Below are 21,214 nucleotides of genomic sequence, written 5' to 3'. Positions count from 1 at the left end.
CACATTCGGGGTTTGCTCCATGCAGAAACTTCATTTAATTGTAATTCAACCTTGCACAACGGTTATAAAGATGGCCTAGTAATTAAGATCCTCAATGGTTTTATACTTTGCTCATGGTAAGTCTTTTTTCAAAGAAAACAGATTAAGGTTTGAACCCTTAATCTGATACTAGATTCAATAAGGTCATTGTTAGTTGGCCTAATTCTATATATGTTTACTACTCATATGATAGCTTAAATCATCATGAAAATTGATTTCAAACTTTTAGAAGTCCTGAACGCGAAACGTGGGTTTGTGTTTATATGTCAATGATGAAAACACCCAGAGATAATGGGCGAGCATGGGAAACGAGAAAGATGACTTTATGAACCAAAAGTACTTAGTGTGTTTCAATTCGATATTCTAAGTGTATGTGCTTTATTGCTGATTTGCGTTCTGCTAAAGACAATTTGCCACATAATTCAAATCTGCATATGTCCCACAAAGTCCTGTTAACTCCTGTTTGCGAAATATATATCAGATGGCTCGGTAGAGAATTTTATATGCCTGACGTTGAAGTCAAATTTGTTCATCAAAAAAAAAAAAAAAAAAAAAAAAAAAAACGTTGAAGTCAAAATCTGAAGCACCCCATGTGCATATGACTTGTCAATTTTTCAAAATTTTCGAACTAAATAAACCGAATAAAAACCAACTTCTTTCAACAAAACTTTTATTCATTCTGTGTTCAGACAAAAAATATATATATATATATATATAAAAAATAATTTTGTCGAATTACTAACTGTACGCATTGTACATATTCATGTGCCTGTGCCTTCAATTATAATAATATTAAGATGGGGATTGAAAATAAAAATTAAATATTCTATTTAAAAAAAACATGGTGAATTTTTAAATCTTCAGTCAAACCCAACTCCAAATGCTAACAACTTCGATAATTTAACAAAACGTATTTCAATGCAGAAATAGTGGATTGAAAAAATAAATAAATAAATAAATTAGAGAATTAATATTCTTCCATGTTACTCGTTTGTTTACAAAGAATTTAAGAATCAAAGAATAAAAGAATGAAAGTCAGAGTAATTTTTTTTTTTTTTCATTGTTTACAAAATGAATATGAACATGAAATTAGAAAAGCCTGCTAGCGAATTCGTCAACGGCGATTCCTTCCATACGAGAAGCAGCAGATTTAGCAGCAATGTGGTTGAGCTGCGGCAAGCTTCTTCCAAGTTGCAAAGCCACTTTCATTTGGAACAACTCTCCGTTTTCTCTTTTCTCCACATCACTCTCTTCAAGTGTTGCTTCAATTGAATCCTCCATGAGCTTGAAAAAGCCAGCACAGTTCCTATACATCTCTATCACCATCCCAACTTGTCCGCCGTGTTCGAAAGAGTTGACGGCGCTCGCTAATGCTCCGGTTGTCACCGCCACCACAGCTCCCAACGATCCATTGCCGATGAATGGCGAGCTCAGAGCCGCAATGCCCGTCAACAATGGACCTGCAATGGCCAAACTCTTGTTTATCTTCAACGCTATGTTACCAAGCCTTTCATAGTCTTCCCTGTCTTTTCCCTTCACTACTTGTACAATCTCTCTCATTTCCGCTTCAAGTTCTTCGCTCCAACCGTTCTTCTTCGCTGTCGTAGTTGAGCTGTATAAATTGCTTCTGCTTTTGGATTTGCTCGAAGGCCACCATACAGCGTGTTCGAATTTTTCCGGGAACTTTTCGATCATCGCACCTAGCAAAGGAAGAGGGTAAGCTTTGTCGAGTGCTAAGACCTTCTCCATTGCGTCCTTCACATCTTGTTCGGTTGGAGCACGAAGAGAAACGACGGTTTGGAATTGATTCTGGAGCTGTTTAAACAATCTCGCAGCGTTGCGTTGCTCTTCCGCTAGTTGGGAAGGTTGAATCTTGTTCATGACCAGCAACATCCCTGCAGCTGCCGAGAACAGGAGAGTAGACGACAGTTTCAAAGCCAGAAGCGACATTCCGGCACCGCCACCGCTGGTCGCAGCTGCAACTCCGGCCATAGTGGAAGCAGTGAGGGTGATCATATTGATGGAGTTCAACAGAAGGGTGTTCCAGTTGTTTCGCTGTACTCCGATGTTGTTGTGCATCTCAACTCTATCTGCTACCGCTTCCAAGATCGCGTAGAATTGCTCGGTAAACTTAGAAGTAGCAGCAGAATCTGGAGGTGTGGTTGTGGAGACATTGTTATTATTGTTTTCGAGTACTGGGAATGTGTTTGGGAATCTATCGACTTTCAAATTCAAACCTTCAACCATTTTTCTTGTTCGGTTTTGGAGAACTGTGAAACGGTCTCTTGGAAGGTCAGGGAGTTGAAGAGCAGCGTTGATTCTGTTTGAAGAAAATGAAGTTGAAGAAGAAGAAGAAGAGAGGATGAGAGATGATGTCTGTAAGGAAGCCATTAATTTTGATTGAGCTTTTCTCGAAGGAGTTGGAAATAGGAGGATTAATAATGGTTTTGTTTGGTTTGGTTTTGGTTTTGGAATGGAATTGTGTAGACGGTGTAATGTGATGGCGGTTTATTTATACTCATAGGTAACAGGATGGAGAAAGTGTCAGATTTGGGAGAATGTTTGACTTTCCCATGCGGTTAGACTTTGCCCCTTTTGCTGACCCTTTCTTCGATAATATTCTATTTTTCATGTTTGACGCGCTGTTTTTTATATATATATAAATATATATATATATATATATATTTTACAGAATTTGACAATTTATAGTCGATCAACTGGGACTGAATTAGTCAATTAGCTTGTTATTTTACCAGTATTATTATTTATGTATCAAATTTAACATATAATTGAATTAATAATTTCGGACGTACGTGTATATGTAGTCAATTTTGTTGAACTCTAGCTTAATTGTAAAAAATAAAAATAAAAATGGACATAGTCTTATTAAAAGATTAATCAATTTGGAATTATATGTGTTATAGCTAAGTCCAAGGTAGCAAACAATATATTGTTTTAATTCAAAAAATTTAATAAAATTTTGGAATCAGATTGAGAGAGTTCAATATACAAATATGATTTTCACTTAGATAATGAGACAATAGAACCAAAAATTTTGTTATTTTAGTAACAATTAAGTTGTCAATAAAGGTTCATTTTTAATGGTAAATTGTAAAAGTTTTCATCCAAGTTAATTTGCTTTAAGTTTTAATTTTCCAATGTCAACTATCACATAATTTTAATGTCTCCTGTCCTTTTCAACTATCATAAAGGAGTATTTTATAATATTCCCAAATTCAACTTGTAAAACCTTTCTTGAGTAGATGAGAAATGAAATGAATTTTAACCTTAATATTTTTATATACTCATGCTTAAATAAATTTAAAATTTTAGTGTACATATTATCAATCTTTTATTCATGGCGCACGGAAATTAGAATTTCAATGGTGAATTATTAATCCAATAGATCATATTATTTCATTATAAAAAAATTTAAAAAGATAAAATAAAACTCCATTTAAATCACATGTTTTGGAACTTGGTTCAAGGCTTGAAAAAAACATATAAGAAGTCTTTACAAAAGAATGAAATTAATAAGTGCTTCCGCACATGTAATAAATTACAAAATGTTGAGAATATACATTTGTTAATCTTTGCAATATTTTTCTTTACAAAAATTTTATCAATTAATGAATAAAAAAATCAGAGGAAATTATAAAAAATTCTGGACAGTCAATATAATCAGAAGAGCTTGCTTGCAAATTCATCAATGGGGGTCCCATCTATACGAGATGAAGCAGATCTAGCAGCGATGTCTTTAAGCTGTGGAAAGCTTCTTCCCAATTCCAAAGCCACCTTCATTCTAAATAACTCTCCGTTTTCTCTTTTCTCCACATTACTTTCTTCAAGTGTAGCTTCAATTGAATTTTCCATGAGCTTGAAGAAGCCGGCAGAGTTCCTATACATCTCGATCACCATCCCAACTTGTCCGCCGTGCTCGAAAGCATTGACGGCGGTCGCTAATGATCCTGCAGTCACCGCCGCCACCGCCGCCAACGACCCATGACCGACAAAAGGCGAGCTCAGAGCCGCAATGCCGGTCAACAATGGACCTGCAATGGCCAAAGTCTTGTTTATCTTCAACGCCAAGTTACCAAGCCTTTCATAGTCTTCCGTGTCTTTTGCCTTCACTACTTCTAAAATCTCTCTCATTTCCGCTCCGAGTTCCTCACTCCATCCGTTGTTCTTCTCCGTCGTCGTTTGGTACGATTCGTTTCTCTTCTGGAATTGATTTTGAGGCCACCAAACAGCGGGCTCGAATGTTTTTGGGAACTTTTCGATCATTGCTCCGAGCAAAGGAAGAGGGTAAGCTTTGTCGAGTGCTAAGACCTTCTCCATTGCGTCCTTCACATCTTGTTGGTTCGGAGCACGAAGAGCGAGCAAGGTTTCGATTTTCTTTTGGAGCTGCCTGAACAATCTGGCGGCGTTGCGTTGCTCCTCGGCGAGTTGCGAAGGCTGGATCTTGTTCATGACCAGCAACATCCCTGTGGCCGCGGAGAACAGGAGAGTAGATGACAGTTTCAAAGCCAGAAGCGACATTCCGGCGCCGCCGGTAGTCACGGCTGCAACTCCAGCCATTGAGGAAGCAGTGAGAGTGATCATATTGATGGAGTTCAACAGAAGGGTGTTCCAGTTGTTTCGCTGTTCTCCCATGTTGCTGTGCATCTCAACTCTGTCTGCTACTGCTTCCAAGATTGCATAGAATTGGGCGGTAGCCTTAGAAGTAGAAGAAAGATTGAAGGATTCGGCGAGTTCTGGTATGGTAAAGACGTTATTGTTGTTGTTATCAATCTTTTGTAATGGGATTGTGTTTGTGGATCCGTCGACAGCCTGAAAGTTCAATCTCTCGACCACCTTTCTTGTTTGAGTTTTGAAAAGTTTTGGAAGCTCAGGAAGTTGAAGAGCAGCATTGATTCTATTCTTAGAAGGACATGAAGAAGAAGAGGAGAAGATGAGAGACGAAGTCTGTAGGGAAGCCATTAATTTGATTTGATTTGAGAAGGGTGGGTTCTGATTTTGGCGTTTGTTGTCGATTGGTTTTTTATGTGGTTATTTGTGGTTGAAGGAGATGTGAGGATTGATAATCGTTTTGGATATGGAAGTTGAGGGTCCAAAATGATGTATTTATAGACTTATATAAAGAAAAGGTCAGATACGGAAAGTCTTGACTGCGCGCTTGACCGGGTAGACTCGACCCGTTCTCGTCTATGCCGTCAATGTTTTAATATTCGTATTCAAAATTTTCCTCCCTATTGCTCCACTCGGTTCCCTCATTTCACCTAGTAAAACCATTTCCATCTCCTACTACTTCACCTCCTTTCTTCTTGTGTTTGTTTTTTTTGTTGTCGTTGTTGTTGTTATTGTTTTTTATTTATTTATTTATTTATTTATTATTATTTTCTATTTTTTTAATATATTTAAGAAAGAAAGAATACAGTGTCTTCTATGATTCCCTTTTTTTTTTTTCAAATAACACCCGTTACTTTATCCCAATCTCTCAAATTCACCATCTTTCAAAACCTATATATATAATCAAATCTCGTACCTTAGCCTTATCAAGATAAGATTAATTAAATAAATGTATTAAATTATTTAGCAAAACCATATTACTAACAAAATAAATGTATTAAGTTAATTAAGAAAAGCGTATTACAATAATTCTCCCTCCCCCCTTCAATATTTCAAATGTATATACTCAATAATTCTCCCTCCCTTATTTAAATTTTTTTTATTTGATATCTTGAACTTAGATGTACATACAAATGGTTTACCAACTAAGCTTAATTCATTTGATTTAAAAAGATGTAGTTTGAATGGTTCAAATTTAAAGTATTTAAAACAAATGAATCACTAGTTACATCAGTAACACATATATGTATGTGTACTTTGAAGTTGTTTTAATTTGGCAGTCAATGGTAACTAAGCATTATTCTTGTGTCAAAAGTGACAAAGATAATTAAATTAAAACCCCTTATCCTATTCATATATATATATATATCTTTGACAATCCCCTCCCTTGGAGAATTAGTAAACTCACGTTATAAACCCACTATTGTTGGGCAATAATTCCACATTCAAATCCTTATACTTTCACCATCCAAAAAAATTAAAAGAGAAAAATAAAAACCATATTTAAATTTCAAATTATAATTTGATTAGAGAAGCCGTCTATATTACTCAGTGAAAATATGCATTTGGTTCAAGGCAGAGAAAAAAAGTATGTCAACATTTTACTTTAGAAATTTTTTTTTTTATTACAATTAATTGAGTTACACTAACAAATTATACGTTATTTTTCCTTGTTGACAATAGTTTATATATATATATGCCTTTATAATTCCATCTTGCCGAAACATTACATAGCCCAATAAAAAGGATGCATTTTATCTTTCTTTTTCATAACAAGGCATAAGAAATTAAAAACATCTAATGTTTGTTTATATTTGTGTTCTATATCCTAGTCTACAAATACTTCCTCTAGATCCATGTCATGAAACTCACATTTTCCCTTTTGCGAAATTGCTTACAATTAAAGCTTAAGAATTTTGGTTTATATAAAGAGTAAAACCGACTTAACTAATCTGAAGAAAGCCAGTACAAAGAGGACTCATGTAACTGAACAAAGCCAGCACAGCTAATTAATTTTCTTCCTTCATTTAACGGACATATATGCAAGCATGTGATAGATTATATCACCAATACTTTTCATGAGGAACTTGTTAGAAGAAGAAGAATATAGAAGAAAATAAATTGTTTGTTTTATTACAATGTTCTACGTTTCTGCCTTGCGGAACCAAAAAAAAAAAAAAAAAAAAGAAACAATAACATTATTTATACTAGTTGCTAACCCTACCTACATATAAAACAATTCCATAAAATACCCTAGAAGAAATTTCTAGAAATTGGACTTTTATTTAAACAACCAAGGCCCACAAATTAATAACACAAAAAAGAAAAAAAAAGTTTATATTTCAACACCCCCCTTTAAACTTGATTTTATTATTCCAATTAAACTTTTCAATTTGACAAAAACTTCTTGCTTTAGAGGCTTGGTGAAGATATCAGCTACTTGATCATGAGACTTCACGTACTCTAGTTGTACATCTCCTTTAACAATGCATTCTCTAATGCAGTGATAACGTGTATCAATGTGTTTATTTCGATCATGAAAAATCGGATTCTTAGCCAAGGCTATTGCTGACTTGTTATCCACACATATCTTGGTTGGTTCTTCTTGTGGACAGCCCAACTTCTTTAACAAGTTCCAGAGCCAAATTGCATGACAAACACATGAAGTAGTAGCTACATACTCTGCTTCGCATGTGAAAAGAGTAACAATTGGCTGCTTCTTTGACATCTATGTAAAAGCAATATCTCCCAAGTAGAACACAAAACCACTCGTACTTTTGTGGTCATCCATTTCTCCACCCCAATCGCTATCACTATACCCTACAAGGTTGTAATAATCAGAAATAGAGTAATACAAACCGAAGCTTGTTCTACTTCTTAGATAGCGAAGAATTCTTTTTGCCTCCTTCAAATGAGTTGTTGTTGTATTCTCCATGTATCGGTTTATGGCTCCTACTGCATAAAGAATATACTTCCTTGTACAGGTCAAATATCTTAAACTTCTAACCAAGCTCTTAAAAAATGTTGGATCCACTTTTTCTCCTTCCTCATGCTTTGATAACTTGATTTTATATTCCATTGATGTGCCAACCGGATTTGCATCATCCATTTTGAACTTCTTAAGTACCTCCTTAGCATTACTTTCTTGAGTAATTAGTGTATCTTTACCTTTTTTGCTTCACTTCAATACTGAGGTAGTAAGATATGAGCCCAATATTGGTCATCTCAAATTCCTTCGTCATCTTCTTCTTAAACTAGGCAAACATACTTGTATTGCTACCTGTGAAGATCAAATCCTCTACATAAAAGCACATAATCAAGATATCATCACTTTGAATTTTGATGTAAAGTGCAAGCTTATATGGGCACTTCATAAAGTTTCTTTCTTGAAGATACTTGTCACTTCGAGCATTCTAAGCTCTTGGTGCTTGCGTCAACTCATATAGTGCCTTTCTCAACTTTAAGACCTTGTCTTCTTGTTTCTTAATTTTGTAGCCTTGTGGTTACTCGATGTAAATTTCTTCTTCAAGGAATCCATTTAGGAAAGCAGATTTCACATCCATTTGATGTATCCTCCAATCATTTCGAGCTGCCAATGAAATGGTCAACCTTACCATTTGTAGTCGAGCAACAGGAGCAAAGACTTTATCATAGTCGATCTCAGCTCTTAGACTGTAGCATTTTGTCATCAATCTTGCCTTGTACCTTTCAATCTCTCCTTTGGCATTTTTCTTAGCTTTATACACCCACTTCACACCGATAGCCTTGTATCCATTTGGAAGTGAAGCTGGCTCTCGCGCATTGTTCTTTTTGATTGCCTTTATCTCCTCATCCATAGCATTTTTCCAATTCTTGTCTTCCATCGCCTCTTGGAAATTCACTGGCTCACAATCGGCAAAGAGACAAAATAGAATCAGATCATATTGGTTTTCAGTTACCTCATAAATTTCTTGTAAACTCTTGAATTGTGGGGCTCTTTCATTTGAGCTTTCGTCCTCCTAAAAGGTTATGGTTGGTGAAACTGGTGGGGTGGTTGGCTCCTCGCTTATTTACTCTATCCTTGATTGTTTTGTTCCTTCCTCTTCAAAGTATGGGAACATTTTTTAACTTTCATCATGTGGTTCCTAATCCCACTCTTCTTCTTCATCAAATACAACATCTTGGCTGATTATTGTCTTCCCATTATTAGGATTGTAATGTTTATAACCAATGGAATTTATGTCATAATCGATGAAAACATACTTATCACTTTTATCATCCAATTTACTTCTTTTCTCATTAGGGACATATACATCTGCTATGCTTCCAAATACTCTTAGATGGGAGATGCCCGGCTTCTTTCCACTCCGTGCTTCTTGCAATGTTTTTCCCCCACACACTTCTTGTTGGAGATCAGTTGGATAAATAGACCGCACATGCAACCACCTCTGCCCAAAACTCTTTTGGCAATCTCTTGCTTTTGAGCATGCTTCTCACTATGTCAAGAATTGTCCTATTCTTCATTTCTACCACCCCATTTTGTTGGGAGGATCTTGGCACTGTTAGAAACCTTTGAATTCCATGATCTTCACAGTACTTTTGGAATTCGTTTGATGTGAACTCTCCTCCATGGTCGTATCCCATGGCTTTGATCAAACAACCACTTGCCTTCCCAACAAAAGCCTTAAACTTCTTAAAATTCTCGAACACCTCTTTTTCTTTCAAAAAATTTACCCACGTCTTTCTTGAAAAATCATCAATGAAAAGAAGAAAGTAGTTACTCTTACCAAGTGAACTCGGGTTCATCGGACCACACACATCCGTGTGTATGAGTTCTAGTGGCTTTTGAGCTGTAGAGGTTGTCTCTTTCATAAAACATTTCTTGGATTACTTCCCAAGTAAACACCCTTCGCATTCTTGGTCAGGATTATGAATGCAAGGTAGTCCTCTTACCATCTCCTTTTTGGACAGGAACTCTAAACCTCCAAAATTGAGATGCCCGAATTGAAGATGCCAAAGCCAAGACCCATCTTTGTAACATGCCTTGAGACACTTGGCAACATTGTTTTGAATGTTGAACATGAACATTCTACTTCTTGACATCGGCACTTTAACTATCAAGTTGCTCGCATCGTTTCTTATATAGAGATTATTATCTCTTAAGTGAATATTATAACCTTTCTCCAAGAGTTGTCCTAGGCTCAAGATATTGCTCTTCATACTTGGCATATAATACACATTTGAGATGAACTGGTACTTTCCATTCTTTAAACGGATGAGGATGCTACCTTTGCCTTTCACCGTTACCTTGGATTCATCCCCATAAGACTCATTACTACTCACAGATTCATCAACCACCAAAAATATGCCTCTTCTTCCGCACATATGATTGCTTGCACCGATATCTAGGTACCATGTATTATCTTCACTTCTGCACTGTCTTTGTAAGCCAGTAGCAAAGTACCATCTTCTTAACTTCTTTCTTCAACATACTTGGCCTTCTCTTCAATTTTATTATGGCCAGGAGTTCTACATTCGGAAGCATAATAACCAAACTTTCCACATTTATAACACTTCATGTGGGACTTGTCATACCTTGATTCTGAATTTCCTCTCCCACGCCCTCTTATTGATCCTCTTCCTCTTTGAAAATTGTTGGTGTGATCATCACTGAATTTCCATCCCTGTCCAGGTCCTTGTCCGCAACATTTCACTTGCCGATCAGATTGCTGAGATGGCAGTTGCAGGCACTGAAGAAGTAGGGAACAGACATCGTCAAGAGAAGAGGATGAAGAAGTCGATGTGTCCCAATACAACGGCGTTTTGCAGAGAGAGCAAAACTATTGGCTGGCTGAATATGAAGAAGGTACCTTTTTTGGTTTCTTTCTTAATTAATTAATTTGGCCACGTGTTTCTTTGCTTATAGTGAATAGAGAAGGAATGTTAAAGAAATAGTATTACTTTTTGAGATGTAATGATTGTTTTGGAAGTTAAAAACTTTTCTTTTATCTTTTCTAATTCTTTTTTTTTTTTAACCCTCTTTTTACTCCCTAATGTGGAAAAAAGTAAAAAATAAATAAAAAAGCAGCTCAACTGTTTAACTACACTATCAAATTAGGCTAAGTGGTATGCTAAACTATGCTTTTTTATTTTCGTCTATTTAGTTTCATTCTATCGAAAACTCACAGATTTCAAGCTCCTTTTTGTTGATGAGAGCAAGATCAAGATATATAGTAGAATTCAACTCAAATATAGCTACCATACCATGTCCATAACTGCACCCTTGACGTACTTAAATTCTCCAAATAGCTGTGTACTCTGGGGTTTTTGTTTCTTATATTTGATTGATTTTCATTTTATGTTGTTTTGAGTGCAACTAGTTATCTTAACATTCAGTGTTGTCTTTTTAATGTCATTTTAGCGGTCTTGGACTTGTTATCTGGCTTCCCTTCGGTGGTGATTTTGCTTAGCCTTGGTCTAAAGTAGTGTTTATTATTCTTGATGTTAATTACGAAACAGAATGTGGGTGTGCGTGTGACCAAACAGCGGTTGCTTCTTAGTACATGCATTTACTTGTGGTTCAAGTTTTGTTCACTTGCTTTGCCAACTCCTAAGTGAGATAAAGAGAGACTTTTCAACAAACCAGAATATTGGGATAAAGAGAGAGAGAGAGAGAGACTTTTCACGAGTAGGTATATGAGGAGGCTTTTAGAGTTTTGCCTTGGGCAGCAATGTGTAATCTTTATGCAAAGTTTTTGATGGGACGAATTTCAAGCTTATATAGTCAACTGAAAATTCTATATCACATCTAATGGTGGTATGTGAGAAGGCAGAACACACACACACACTAGGTGCATGACTGAGGATCTTGCTTATCACCATATGTCCTGTCATTTGGAACTTGGAACACTGGAGGAACCAGGAAACTGGCAGAAAGGCTTCGTTGCAAAAGAATTTCAGACTCGGTACAGTCATGGCTATAAAGGGTCTCTGTAGAAATTATACATGTTACTATGTATCTTCCTGTCAGCTGACCTCCTACCCCCCTTTATCCTACTAAATGATGTTTTGACCATAGCCTCTGCTTTGGCAGCTGAAAGTTATGGCTAATGGTGGTATGTTATCTAGCCTTTTTCGTTTTTCTCCTGTTGAAGTCCAGATGTCTTAACATGGATAATTGAAAATTTGACTTTTAAAATATTTTTGGAAACTGTCAATACTTTTTGTTATATGCCAGACACGTTGGGAGCCCTAAACTTCATACAAATTTGCCAACATGCTTTGGCAGATTTTCTACTTGGTTGAACTGTGGAAACTCATTCTAAATTTTTTAATCCAATGTTTCCTTCCAAATTTTCTATTTGACTTCTTCCATTTTATATATTTTTGTTCAGTAATTTGTTTATATATTTGGATAAGAAAAGAACTTTCTGTTGCCGTATGTTACTTGTCCTGATTTAATTTGCTTTTTCATTATTTTGTGGCATTGAGTATACTCTAATAATTATCATAGTCTGTTTACATTCAAGTTCAGTGAGGTATCATTCCTTCTTAATTTTTATCTTATGTTCCTTCTATTGGAACTTCTAAAATGGCTGAAATGTCATAATGCAGGCAGTCAAATTGTTGGCGAGCCAAAAGGGAGTTGTTTTAGCAAGGTAGTCGCGTGTTCAATGTATCATTAACCATAGATGGTGACAATCTCAATGGAGTCTCTTTCTTCTGCCATTATAAATTTTGTTCTTCAAAGATGGAATTCAACATGATAGAGAGACTTGTATAAGCCGTATGTGATCTGGTGGGTTCTTTGTAAAGAATTTCTTACATTCATAACAATTTTGCATTTGAACCTGTGGCATTCCACATTCTAAAGCAGCTGGGGCCAGTTTCGGATGCAGGAGTGGAACAGATTGGACTCTGACATTCGTAATAATATAAAGATTTATGTAGTTTTTCTGCTGAGAATAAACCAAGATTGTATGTTACTTCTACTGTAGATTTATTGCTTAGCCACATTCGGGGTTTGCTCCATGCAGAAACTTCATTCAATTGGAATTCAGCCTTGCATAACGGTGATAAAGATGGCCTAGTAATTTAAGATCCTCAATGGTTTTATACTTTGCTCATGGTAAGTCTTTTTTCAAAGAAAACAGATTAAGGTTTGTACCCTTAATGTGACACTAGATTCAACAAGGTCATTGTTAGTTGGGCTAATTCTATATATGTTTACTTCTCATATGATAGCTAAAATCATCAAGAAAATTGATTTCAAACCTTTAGAGGTCCTGAACGCGAAACGTGGGTTTGTGTTTATATGTCAGTGATGAAAACACCCAGAGAGAATGGGCGAGCATGGGAAACGAGAAAGATAACTTTATGAACCAAAAGTTCTTAGTGTGTTTCAATTCGATATTCTAAGTATATGTGCTTTATTGCTTATTTGCGTTCTGCTAAAGACAATTTGCCACATAATTCAAATCTGCATATGTCCCACAAAGTCCTGTTAACTCCTGTTTGCGAAATATATATCAGATGGCTCGGTAAAGAATTTTATATACCTGACGTTGAAGTCAAATTTGTTCATCGAAAAAAAAAAAAAAAGGTTGAAGTCAAAATCTGAAGCACCCCATGTGCATATGACTTGTCAATTTTTCAAAATTTTCAAACTAAATAAACCGAATGAAAACCAACTTCTTTCAACAAAACTTTTATTCTTTATGTGTTCAGACAAAAAAAAAAAAAAATATATATATATATATATATATAAAATAATTTTGTCGAATTACTAACTGCACGCATTGTACATATTCATGTGCCTGTGTCTTCATTTATTATAATATTAAGATGGGGATTGAAAATAAAAATTAAATATTCTATTTAAAAAAAATGGTGAATTTCTAAATCTTCAGTCAAACCCAACTCCAAATGCTAACAACTTCGATAATTTAACAAAACGTATTTCAATGCAGAAATAGTGGATTGAAAAAATAAATAAATAAATAAATTAGAGAATTAATATTCTTCCATGTTACTCGTTTGTTTACAAAGAATTTAAGAATCAAAGAATAAAAGAATGAAAGTCAGAGTAATTTTTTTTTTTTTTTCATTGTTTACAAAATGAATATGAACATGAAATTAGAAAAGCCTGCTAGCGAATTCGTCAACGGCGATTCCTTCCATACGAGAAGCAGCAGATTTAGCAGCAATGTGGTTGAGCTGCGGCAAGCTTCTTCCAAGTTGCAAAGCCACTTTCATTTGGAACAACTCTCCGTTTTCTCTTTTCTCCACATCACTCTCTTCAAGTGTTGCTTCAATTGAATCCTCCATGAGCTTGAAAAAGCCAGCACAGTTCCTATACATCTCTATCACCATCCCAACTTGTCCGCCGTGTTCGAAAGAGTTGACGGCGCTCGCTAATGCTCCGGTTGTCACCGCCACCACAGCTCCCAACGATCCATTGCCGATGAATGGCGAGCTCAGAGCCGCAATGCCCATCAACAATGGACCTGCAATGGCCAAACTCTTGTTTATCTTCAACGCTATGTTACCAAGCCTTTCATAGTCTTCCCTGTCTTTTCCCTTCACTACTTGTACAATCTCTCTCATTTCCGCTTCAAGTTCTTCGCTCCAACCGTTCTTCTTCGCTGTCGTAGTTGAGCTGTATAAATTGCTTCTGCTTTTGGATTTGCTCGAAGGCCACCATACAGCGTGTTCGAATTTTTCCGGGAACTTTTCGATCATCGCACCTAGCAAAGGAAGAGGGTAAGCTTTGTCGAGTGCTAAGACCTTCTCCATTGCGTCCTTCACATCTTGTTCGTTCGGAGCACGAAGAGAAACGACGGTTTGGAATTGCTTCAGGAGCTGTTTAAACAATCTCGCAGCGTTGCGTTGCTCTTCCGCTAGTTGGGAAGGTTGAATTTTGTTCATGACCAGCAACATCCCTGCAGCTTCCGAGAACAGGAGCGTAGACGACAGTTTCAAAGCCAGAAGCGACATTCCGGCACCGCCACCGCTGGTCGCAGCTGCAACTCCGGCCATAGTGGAAGCAGTGAGGGTGATCATATTGATGGAGTTCAACAGAAGGGTGTTCCAGTTGTTTCGCTGTACTCCGATGTTGTTGTGCATCTCAACTCTATCTGCTACCGCTTCCAAGATCGCGTAGAATTGCTCGGTAAACTTAGAAGTAGCAGCAGAATCTGGAGGTGTGATTGTGGAGACATTGTTATTATTGTTTTCGAGTACTGGGAATGTGTTTGGGAATCTATCGACTTTCAAATTCAAACCTTCAACCATTTTTCTTGTTCGGTTTTGGATAACTGTGTAACGGTCTCTTGGAAGGTCAGGGAGTTGAAGAGCAGCATTGATTCTGTTTGAAGAAAATGAAGTTGAAGAAGAAGAAGAAGAGAGGATGAGAGATGATGTCTGTAAGGAAGCCATTAATTTTGATTGAATTTTCTTGAAGGAGTTGGAAATAGGAGGATTAATAATGGTTTTGTTTGGTTTGGCTTTGGTGTTGGTTTTGGAATGGAATTGTGTAGACGGTGTAATGGAATTGTGTAGACGGTGTTGGTTTTGGAATGGAATTGTGTAGACGGTGTGATGGCGGTTTATATATAGGCATAGGCAACAGGATGGAGAAAGTGTCAGATTTGGGAGAATGTTTGACTTTCCCATGAGGTTAGACTTTGCCCCTTTTGCTGACCCTTTCTTCGATAATATTCTATTTTTCATGTTTGACGCGCTGCCTTTTATATATATATATATATATATTATTTATTTTTTTTACAGAATTTGACAATTTATAGTCGATCAACTGGGACTGAATTAGTCAATTAGCTTGTTATTTTACCAGTATTATTATTTATGTATCAAATTTAACATATAATTGAATTAATAATTTCGGACGTACGTGTATATGTAGTCAATTTTGTTGAACTCTAGCTTAATTGTAAAAATTAAAAATAAAAATGGACATAGTCTTATTAAAAGATTAATCAATTTGCAATTATATGTGTTATAGCTAAGTCCAAGGTAGCTAACAATATATTGTTTTAATTCAAAAAATTTAATAAAATTTTGGAATCAGATTGAGAGAGTTCAATATACAAATATGATTTTCACTTAGATAATGAGACAATAGAACCAAAAATTTTGTTATTTTAGTAACAATTAAGTTGTCAATAAAGGTGCATTTTTAATGGTAAATTGTAAAAGTTTTCATCCAAGTTAATTTGCTTTAAGTTTTAATTTTCCAATGTCAACTATCACATAATTTTAATGTCTCCTGTCCTTTTCAACTATCATAAAGGAGTATTTTATAATATTCCCAAATTCAACTTATAAAACCTTTCTTGAGTAGATGATAAATGAAATGAATTTTAACCTAAATATTTTTATATACTCATGCTTAAATAAATTTAAAATTTTAGTGTACATATTATCAATCTTATATTCATGGCGCACGTAAATTAGAATTTCAATCGTGAATTATTAATCCAATAGATCATATTATTTCATTATAAAAAAATTTAAAAATATAAAAAAAACTCCATTTAAATCACATGTTTTGGAACTTGGTTCAAGGCTTGAAAAAAACATATAAGAAGTCTTTACAAAAGAATGAAATTAATAAGTGCTTCCGCACATGTAATAAATTACAAAATGTTGAGAATATACATTTGTTAATCTTTGCAATATTTTTCTTTACAAAAATTTTATCAATTAATGAATAAAAAAATCAGAGGAAATTATAAAAAATTCTGGACAGTCAATATAATCAGAAGAGCTTGCTTGCAAATTCATCAATGGGGGTCCCATCTATACGTGATGAAGCAGATCTAGCAGCGATGTCTTTAAGCTGTGGAAAGCTTCTTCCCAATTCCAAAGCCACCTTCATTCTAAATAACTCTCCGTTTTCTCTTTTCTCCACATTACTTTCTTCAAGTGTAGCTTCAATTGAATTTTCCATGAGCTTGAAGAAGCCGGCAGAGTTCCTATACATCTCGATCACCATCCCAACTTGTGCGCCGTGCTCGAAAGCATTGACGGCGGTCGCTAATGATCCTGCAGTCACCGCCGCCACCGCCGCCAACGACCCATGACCGACAAAAGGCGAGCTCAGAGCCGCAATGCCGGTCAACAATGGACCTGCAATGGCCAAAGTCTTGTTTATCTTCAACGCCAAGTTACCAAGCCTTGCATAGTCTTCCGTGTCTTTTGCCTTCACTACTTCTAAAATCTCTCTCATTTCCGCTCCGAGTTCCTCACTCCATCCGTTGTTCTTCTCCGTCGTCGTTTGGTACGATTCGTTTCTCTTCTGGAATTGATTTTGAGGCCACCAAACAGCGGGCTCGAATGTTTTTGGGAACTTTTCGATCATTGCTCCGAGCAAAGGAAGAGGGTAAGCTTTGTCGAGTGCTAAGACCTTCTCCATTGCGTCCTTCACATCTTGTTGGTTCGGAGCACGAAGAGCGAGCAAGGTTTCGATTTTCTTTTGGAGCTGCCTGAACAATCTGGCGGCGTTGCGTTGCTCCTCGGCGAGTTGCGAAGGCTGGATCTTGTTCATGACCAGCAACATCCCTGTGGCCGCGGAGAACAGGAGAGTAGATGACAGTTTCAAAGCCAGAAGCGACATTCCGGCGCCGCCGGTAGTCACGGCTGCAACTCCAGCCATTGAGGAAGCAGTGAGAGTGATCATATTGATGGAGTTCAACAGAAGGGTGTTCCAGTTGTTTCGCTGTTCTCCCATGTTGCTGTGCATCTCAACTCTGTCTGCTACTGCTTCCAAGATTGCATAGAATTGGGCGGTAGCCTTAGAAGTAGAAGAAAGATTGAAGGATTCGGCGAGTTCTGGTATGGTAAAGACGTTATTGTTGTTGTTATCAATCTTTTGTAATGGGATTGTGTTTGTGGATCCGTCGACAGCCTGAAAGTTCAATCTCTCGACCACCTTTCTTGTTTGAGTTTTGAAAAGTTTTGGAAGCTCAGGAAGTTGAAGAGCAGCATTGATTCTATTCTTAGAAGGACATGAAGAAGAAGAGGAGAAGATGAGAGACGAAGTCTGTAGGGAAGCCATTAATTTGATTTGATTTGAGAAGGGTGGGTTCTGATTTTGGCGTTTGTTGTCGATTGGTTTTTTATGTGGTTATTTGTGGTTGAAGGAGATGTGAGGATTGATAATCGTTTTGGATATGGAAGTTGAGGGTCCAAAATGATGTATTTATAGACTTATATAAAGAAAAGGTCAGATACGGAAAGTCTTGACTGCGCGCTTGACCGGGTAGACTCGACCCGTTCTCGTCTATGCCGTCAATGTTTTAATATTCGTATTCAAAATTTTCCTCCCTATTGCTCCACTCGGTTCCCTCATTTCACCTTGTAAAACCATTTCCATCTCCTACTACTTCACCTCCTTTCTTCTTGTGTTTGTTTTTTTTGTTGTCGTTGTTGTAGTTATTTTTTTTTTTTTAAATTATTATTATTATTTTCTATTTTTTTTAATATATTTAAGAAAGAAAGAATACAGTGTCTTCCATCATTTCCTTTTTTTTTTTTTTAAATAACACCCGTTACTTTATCCCAATCTCTCAAATTCACCATCTTTCAAAACCTATATATATAATCAAATCTCGTACCTTAGCCTTATCAAGATAAGATTAATTAAATAAATGCATTAAATTATTTAGCAAAACCATATTACTAACAAAATAAATGTATTAAGTTAATTAAGAAAAGCGTATTACAATAATTCTCCCTCCCCCCTTCAATATCTCAAATGTATATACTCAATAATTCTCCCTCCCTATTTTAAATTTTTTTTATTTGATATCTTGAACTTAGATGTACATACAAATGGTTTACCAACTAAGCTTAATTCATTTGATTTAAAAAGATGTAGTTTGAATGGTTCAAATTTAAAGTATTTAAAACAAATGAATCACTAGTTACATCAGTAACACATATATGTATGTGTACTTTGAAGTTCTTTAATTTGACAGTCAATGGTAACTAAGCATTATTCTTGTGCCAAAAGTGACAAAGATAATTAAATTAAAACCCCTTATCCTACTCATATAGTCATATATATATATATATATATATATCTTTGACAATCCCCTCCCTTGGAGAATTAGTAAACTCACGTTATAAACCCACTATTGTTGGGCAATAATTCCATATTCGAATCCTTATACTTTCACCATTCAAAAAAATTAACAAGAGAAAAATAAAAACCCTATATAAATGTCAAGTAATAATTTGTTTAGGGAAGCCGTCTGTATTACTTAGTGAAATATGCATTTGGTTCAAGGCAGAGAAAAAAAGAAAGTCTACATTTTACTTTAGAAGAAAAAAAATTTATTACAATTAATTGAGTTACACTAACAAATTATAAGTTCTTTTTCCTTGTTGACGATAGTTTCTGTTATATATATATATATATATATATATATGCCTTTAAAATTCCATCTTGCCGAAAGAGCACATAGCCCAATAAAAAGGATGCATTTTATCTTCCTTTTTTATAACAAGGCATATGAAATTGAAAACATCTAATGTTTTTTTAATATTTTCTCAAAAAATAAAAAATAAAATAATTGACATTTGTGTTCTATATCCGAGTCTACAAATACTTCCTCTAGATTCATGTCATGAAATTATTAAAAAAATCATAATAATAATAATAAAATAGATCGATAATTTGACTTTTTGGATTGGTTTTTTCCCAAATGATTAAAAAAAAAATCTATTTTAAAAAATCAAAGTCCACTCTTAAAATTTTAGGTATTAATATATCAATTAATGTCACCTGTATTGTGATTTTCTTAATTAAGTAGAAACAATTGAAATAAATAAAAATATACTATATAGAAAATAAAATCTTAAAATTAAAGACAATTTGTAATTCATTCATAATAAGTCATAAAATCTTAGATAACTCTTCCCTCCAATCAAGGTTCAAAATTTCTGTATTAATGAAAATATTGAAAATTCAAAATATGGAAATTGCCATAGAAATATTGGAAAATATCGAATATCGATAAAAATTTATAAAAAATAATGAAAATTTATTTTATAAAATAAAAATTCTTGGTAAAAATTTAGCATTAGCTTATTTAAATAATCAATTATCAAATTGATTATAAAAATTCATAAAATATTGAATAAATATTATATTTTTTAATCAATTTAATTTATACTAAGCGGTAACGATTATAAATAAATTATTGATAAAAATATGCAAAAAAAAAAGTGTATATTTGATAAATTATTTGTTAATTAAGATAAAATAATTATTACAATTACATTATATTTCATAAATATCATCTCAATATTCATAAAACTCTTAAATAAATAAAAATTATTAGTATTTTTCTCGTTCTCATTTTGAGATTTGAAATATGATAAATAATTATTAAAAGATGTATCTTCTTAATAAATTTTCATATAATTATTAATATGTCAACTATAAGAATTATGTATTTAATATAGTTGTCCTTCATATTTAGTATAATATATTCTATTATTTTTTTAATTTTATTTATTTAATGTTATTAATTTAAATGCTATCAATATAAATTCTACATAATATTGTATTTTCCATGTTATTATTTTATGTAATTATTTTTCATTATTATATAATCAATTATTAAGTTGTAATTATGAAATTCTAATAAATCCATCTTATACAAAATGTATGAAAAATATAAATATATATAAATATATTTTATCAATGAATAAAACTTATGAAGGTTATTGAATTTAATTCACTTCATTTTATTTATATTATTAAATACTTAAAAAACAATTAAAAGGTTAAAAAAAATTTTACTAAAGTTAATTTGGTAAAATAATTTACTAAATATCAATAATATTTTTGAATTTTTTATAGAAAAATTAAGAAAATTTCATAGATATTAAATCTACATGGAAATTTTTAAAATTTCAATGGATATTATGAATTTTTAATCAAATTGTTAAAGATTTGATGTTAATATTTTAATGGAAATTTTGATGGAATTTTTGGCGAAATTTAAAAAATTTCGATGAATATTATGGAAATTTTATCCATTTCCATTTAGAATTTAAATTTTATTTTGACCCTTTAAAAAAGTAGAAATTTCGAAGAAATGTCGAAATTTTTTTGGATATTTTAAACCATGTCTCCAATAAATGATAAACACTCAAATTAAAGTGGATTGACTTTGACGATCTTATATTCCCCACCATAAAACCTCGTCTAAGTAGAGTCGCCATGAGAGACAAGCTTTGATACCAAGCTAAGTTTGATAGATTCATCTAGGGCTTCATTAGAAAGAAACCAGAAAAAGAAGAAGAAAGAAGAGAGAATTTCAAAAAAAACAAAAAAAAAAAAATCATGAAACTCGTATCTTCCCTTTTGCAAAATTGCTTACAAGTAAAGCTGAAGAATTTTGGTTTATATAAAGAGTAAAACCGACTTAGGAGGGTATATTCAATTTAGAATTTAAAAGATTTTAAAAGCTTAGAGGTATTCGATTTAGATTTTAAAGGAGTTCATATAAGTTTAATGATATTCAATTCAGATTTT

At 34.2% G+C, this 21,214-nt stretch overlaps 4 protein-coding genes across 4 annotated transcripts; all 4 read right to left on the bottom strand.

Moving 5' to 3' along the window:
- Window positions 1-989: 989 nt before the first annotated feature.
- LOC107420112 (probable F-box protein At4g22030) lies at window positions 990-2,505 on the bottom strand. The gene has a single exon (XM_048467313.2). The coding sequence runs from the start codon at window positions 2,428-2,430 to the stop codon at window positions 1,129-1,131; it is 1,302 nt and encodes a 433-aa protein (XP_048323270.2). The 5' UTR covers window positions 2,431-2,505; the 3' UTR covers window positions 990-1,128.
- Window positions 2,506-3,552: 1,047 nt separating this feature from the next.
- Window positions 3,553-5,152, bottom strand: LOC107419252 (probable F-box protein At4g22030). Its single transcript, XM_016028041.3, has one exon. It carries the CDS (start codon window positions 5,017-5,019, stop codon window positions 3,721-3,723), a length of 1,299 nt encoding a protein of 432 aa, XP_015883527.3. The 5' UTR covers window positions 5,020-5,152; the 3' UTR covers window positions 3,553-3,720.
- An 8,518-nt stretch (window positions 5,153-13,670) lies between these two features.
- Window positions 13,671-15,214, bottom strand: LOC107419262 (probable F-box protein At4g22030). The gene has a single exon (XM_016028009.4). The coding sequence runs from the start codon at window positions 15,082-15,084 to the stop codon at window positions 13,783-13,785; it is 1,302 nt and encodes a 433-aa protein (XP_015883495.3). The 5' UTR covers window positions 15,085-15,214; the 3' UTR covers window positions 13,671-13,782.
- Window positions 15,215-16,259: 1,045 nt separating this feature from the next.
- LOC132799194 (probable F-box protein At4g22030) lies at window positions 16,260-17,855 on the bottom strand. The gene has a single exon (XM_016028000.3). The coding sequence runs from the start codon at window positions 17,720-17,722 to the stop codon at window positions 16,424-16,426; it is 1,299 nt and encodes a 432-aa protein (XP_015883486.3). The 5' UTR covers window positions 17,723-17,855; the 3' UTR covers window positions 16,260-16,423.
- Window positions 17,856-21,214: the final 3,359 nt, after the last annotated feature.

This window comes from Ziziphus jujuba, chromosome 1 (assembly GCF_031755915.1).
Source record: "Ziziphus jujuba cultivar Dongzao chromosome 1, ASM3175591v1".
Lineage (NCBI taxonomy): Eukaryota > Viridiplantae > Streptophyta > Magnoliopsida > Rosales > Rhamnaceae > Ziziphus > Ziziphus jujuba.
This window is presented reverse-complemented; position numbering and strand designations above follow the sequence as displayed.

Coding starts and splice junctions, on each gene's coding strand:
- LOC107419262 (XM_016028009.4), bottom strand. CDS start 15,084: ATGGCTTCCTTACAGACATCATCTCTCATCCTCTCTTCTTCTTCTTCT.
- LOC132799194 (XM_016028000.3), bottom strand. CDS start 17,722: ATGGCTTCCCTACAGACTTCGTCTCTCATCTTCTCCTCTTCTTCTTCA.
- LOC107420112 (XM_048467313.2), bottom strand. CDS start 2,430: ATGGCTTCCTTACAGACATCATCTCTCATCCTCTCTTCTTCTTCTTCT.
- LOC107419252 (XM_016028041.3), bottom strand. CDS start 5,019: ATGGCTTCCCTACAGACTTCGTCTCTCATCTTCTCCTCTTCTTCTTCA.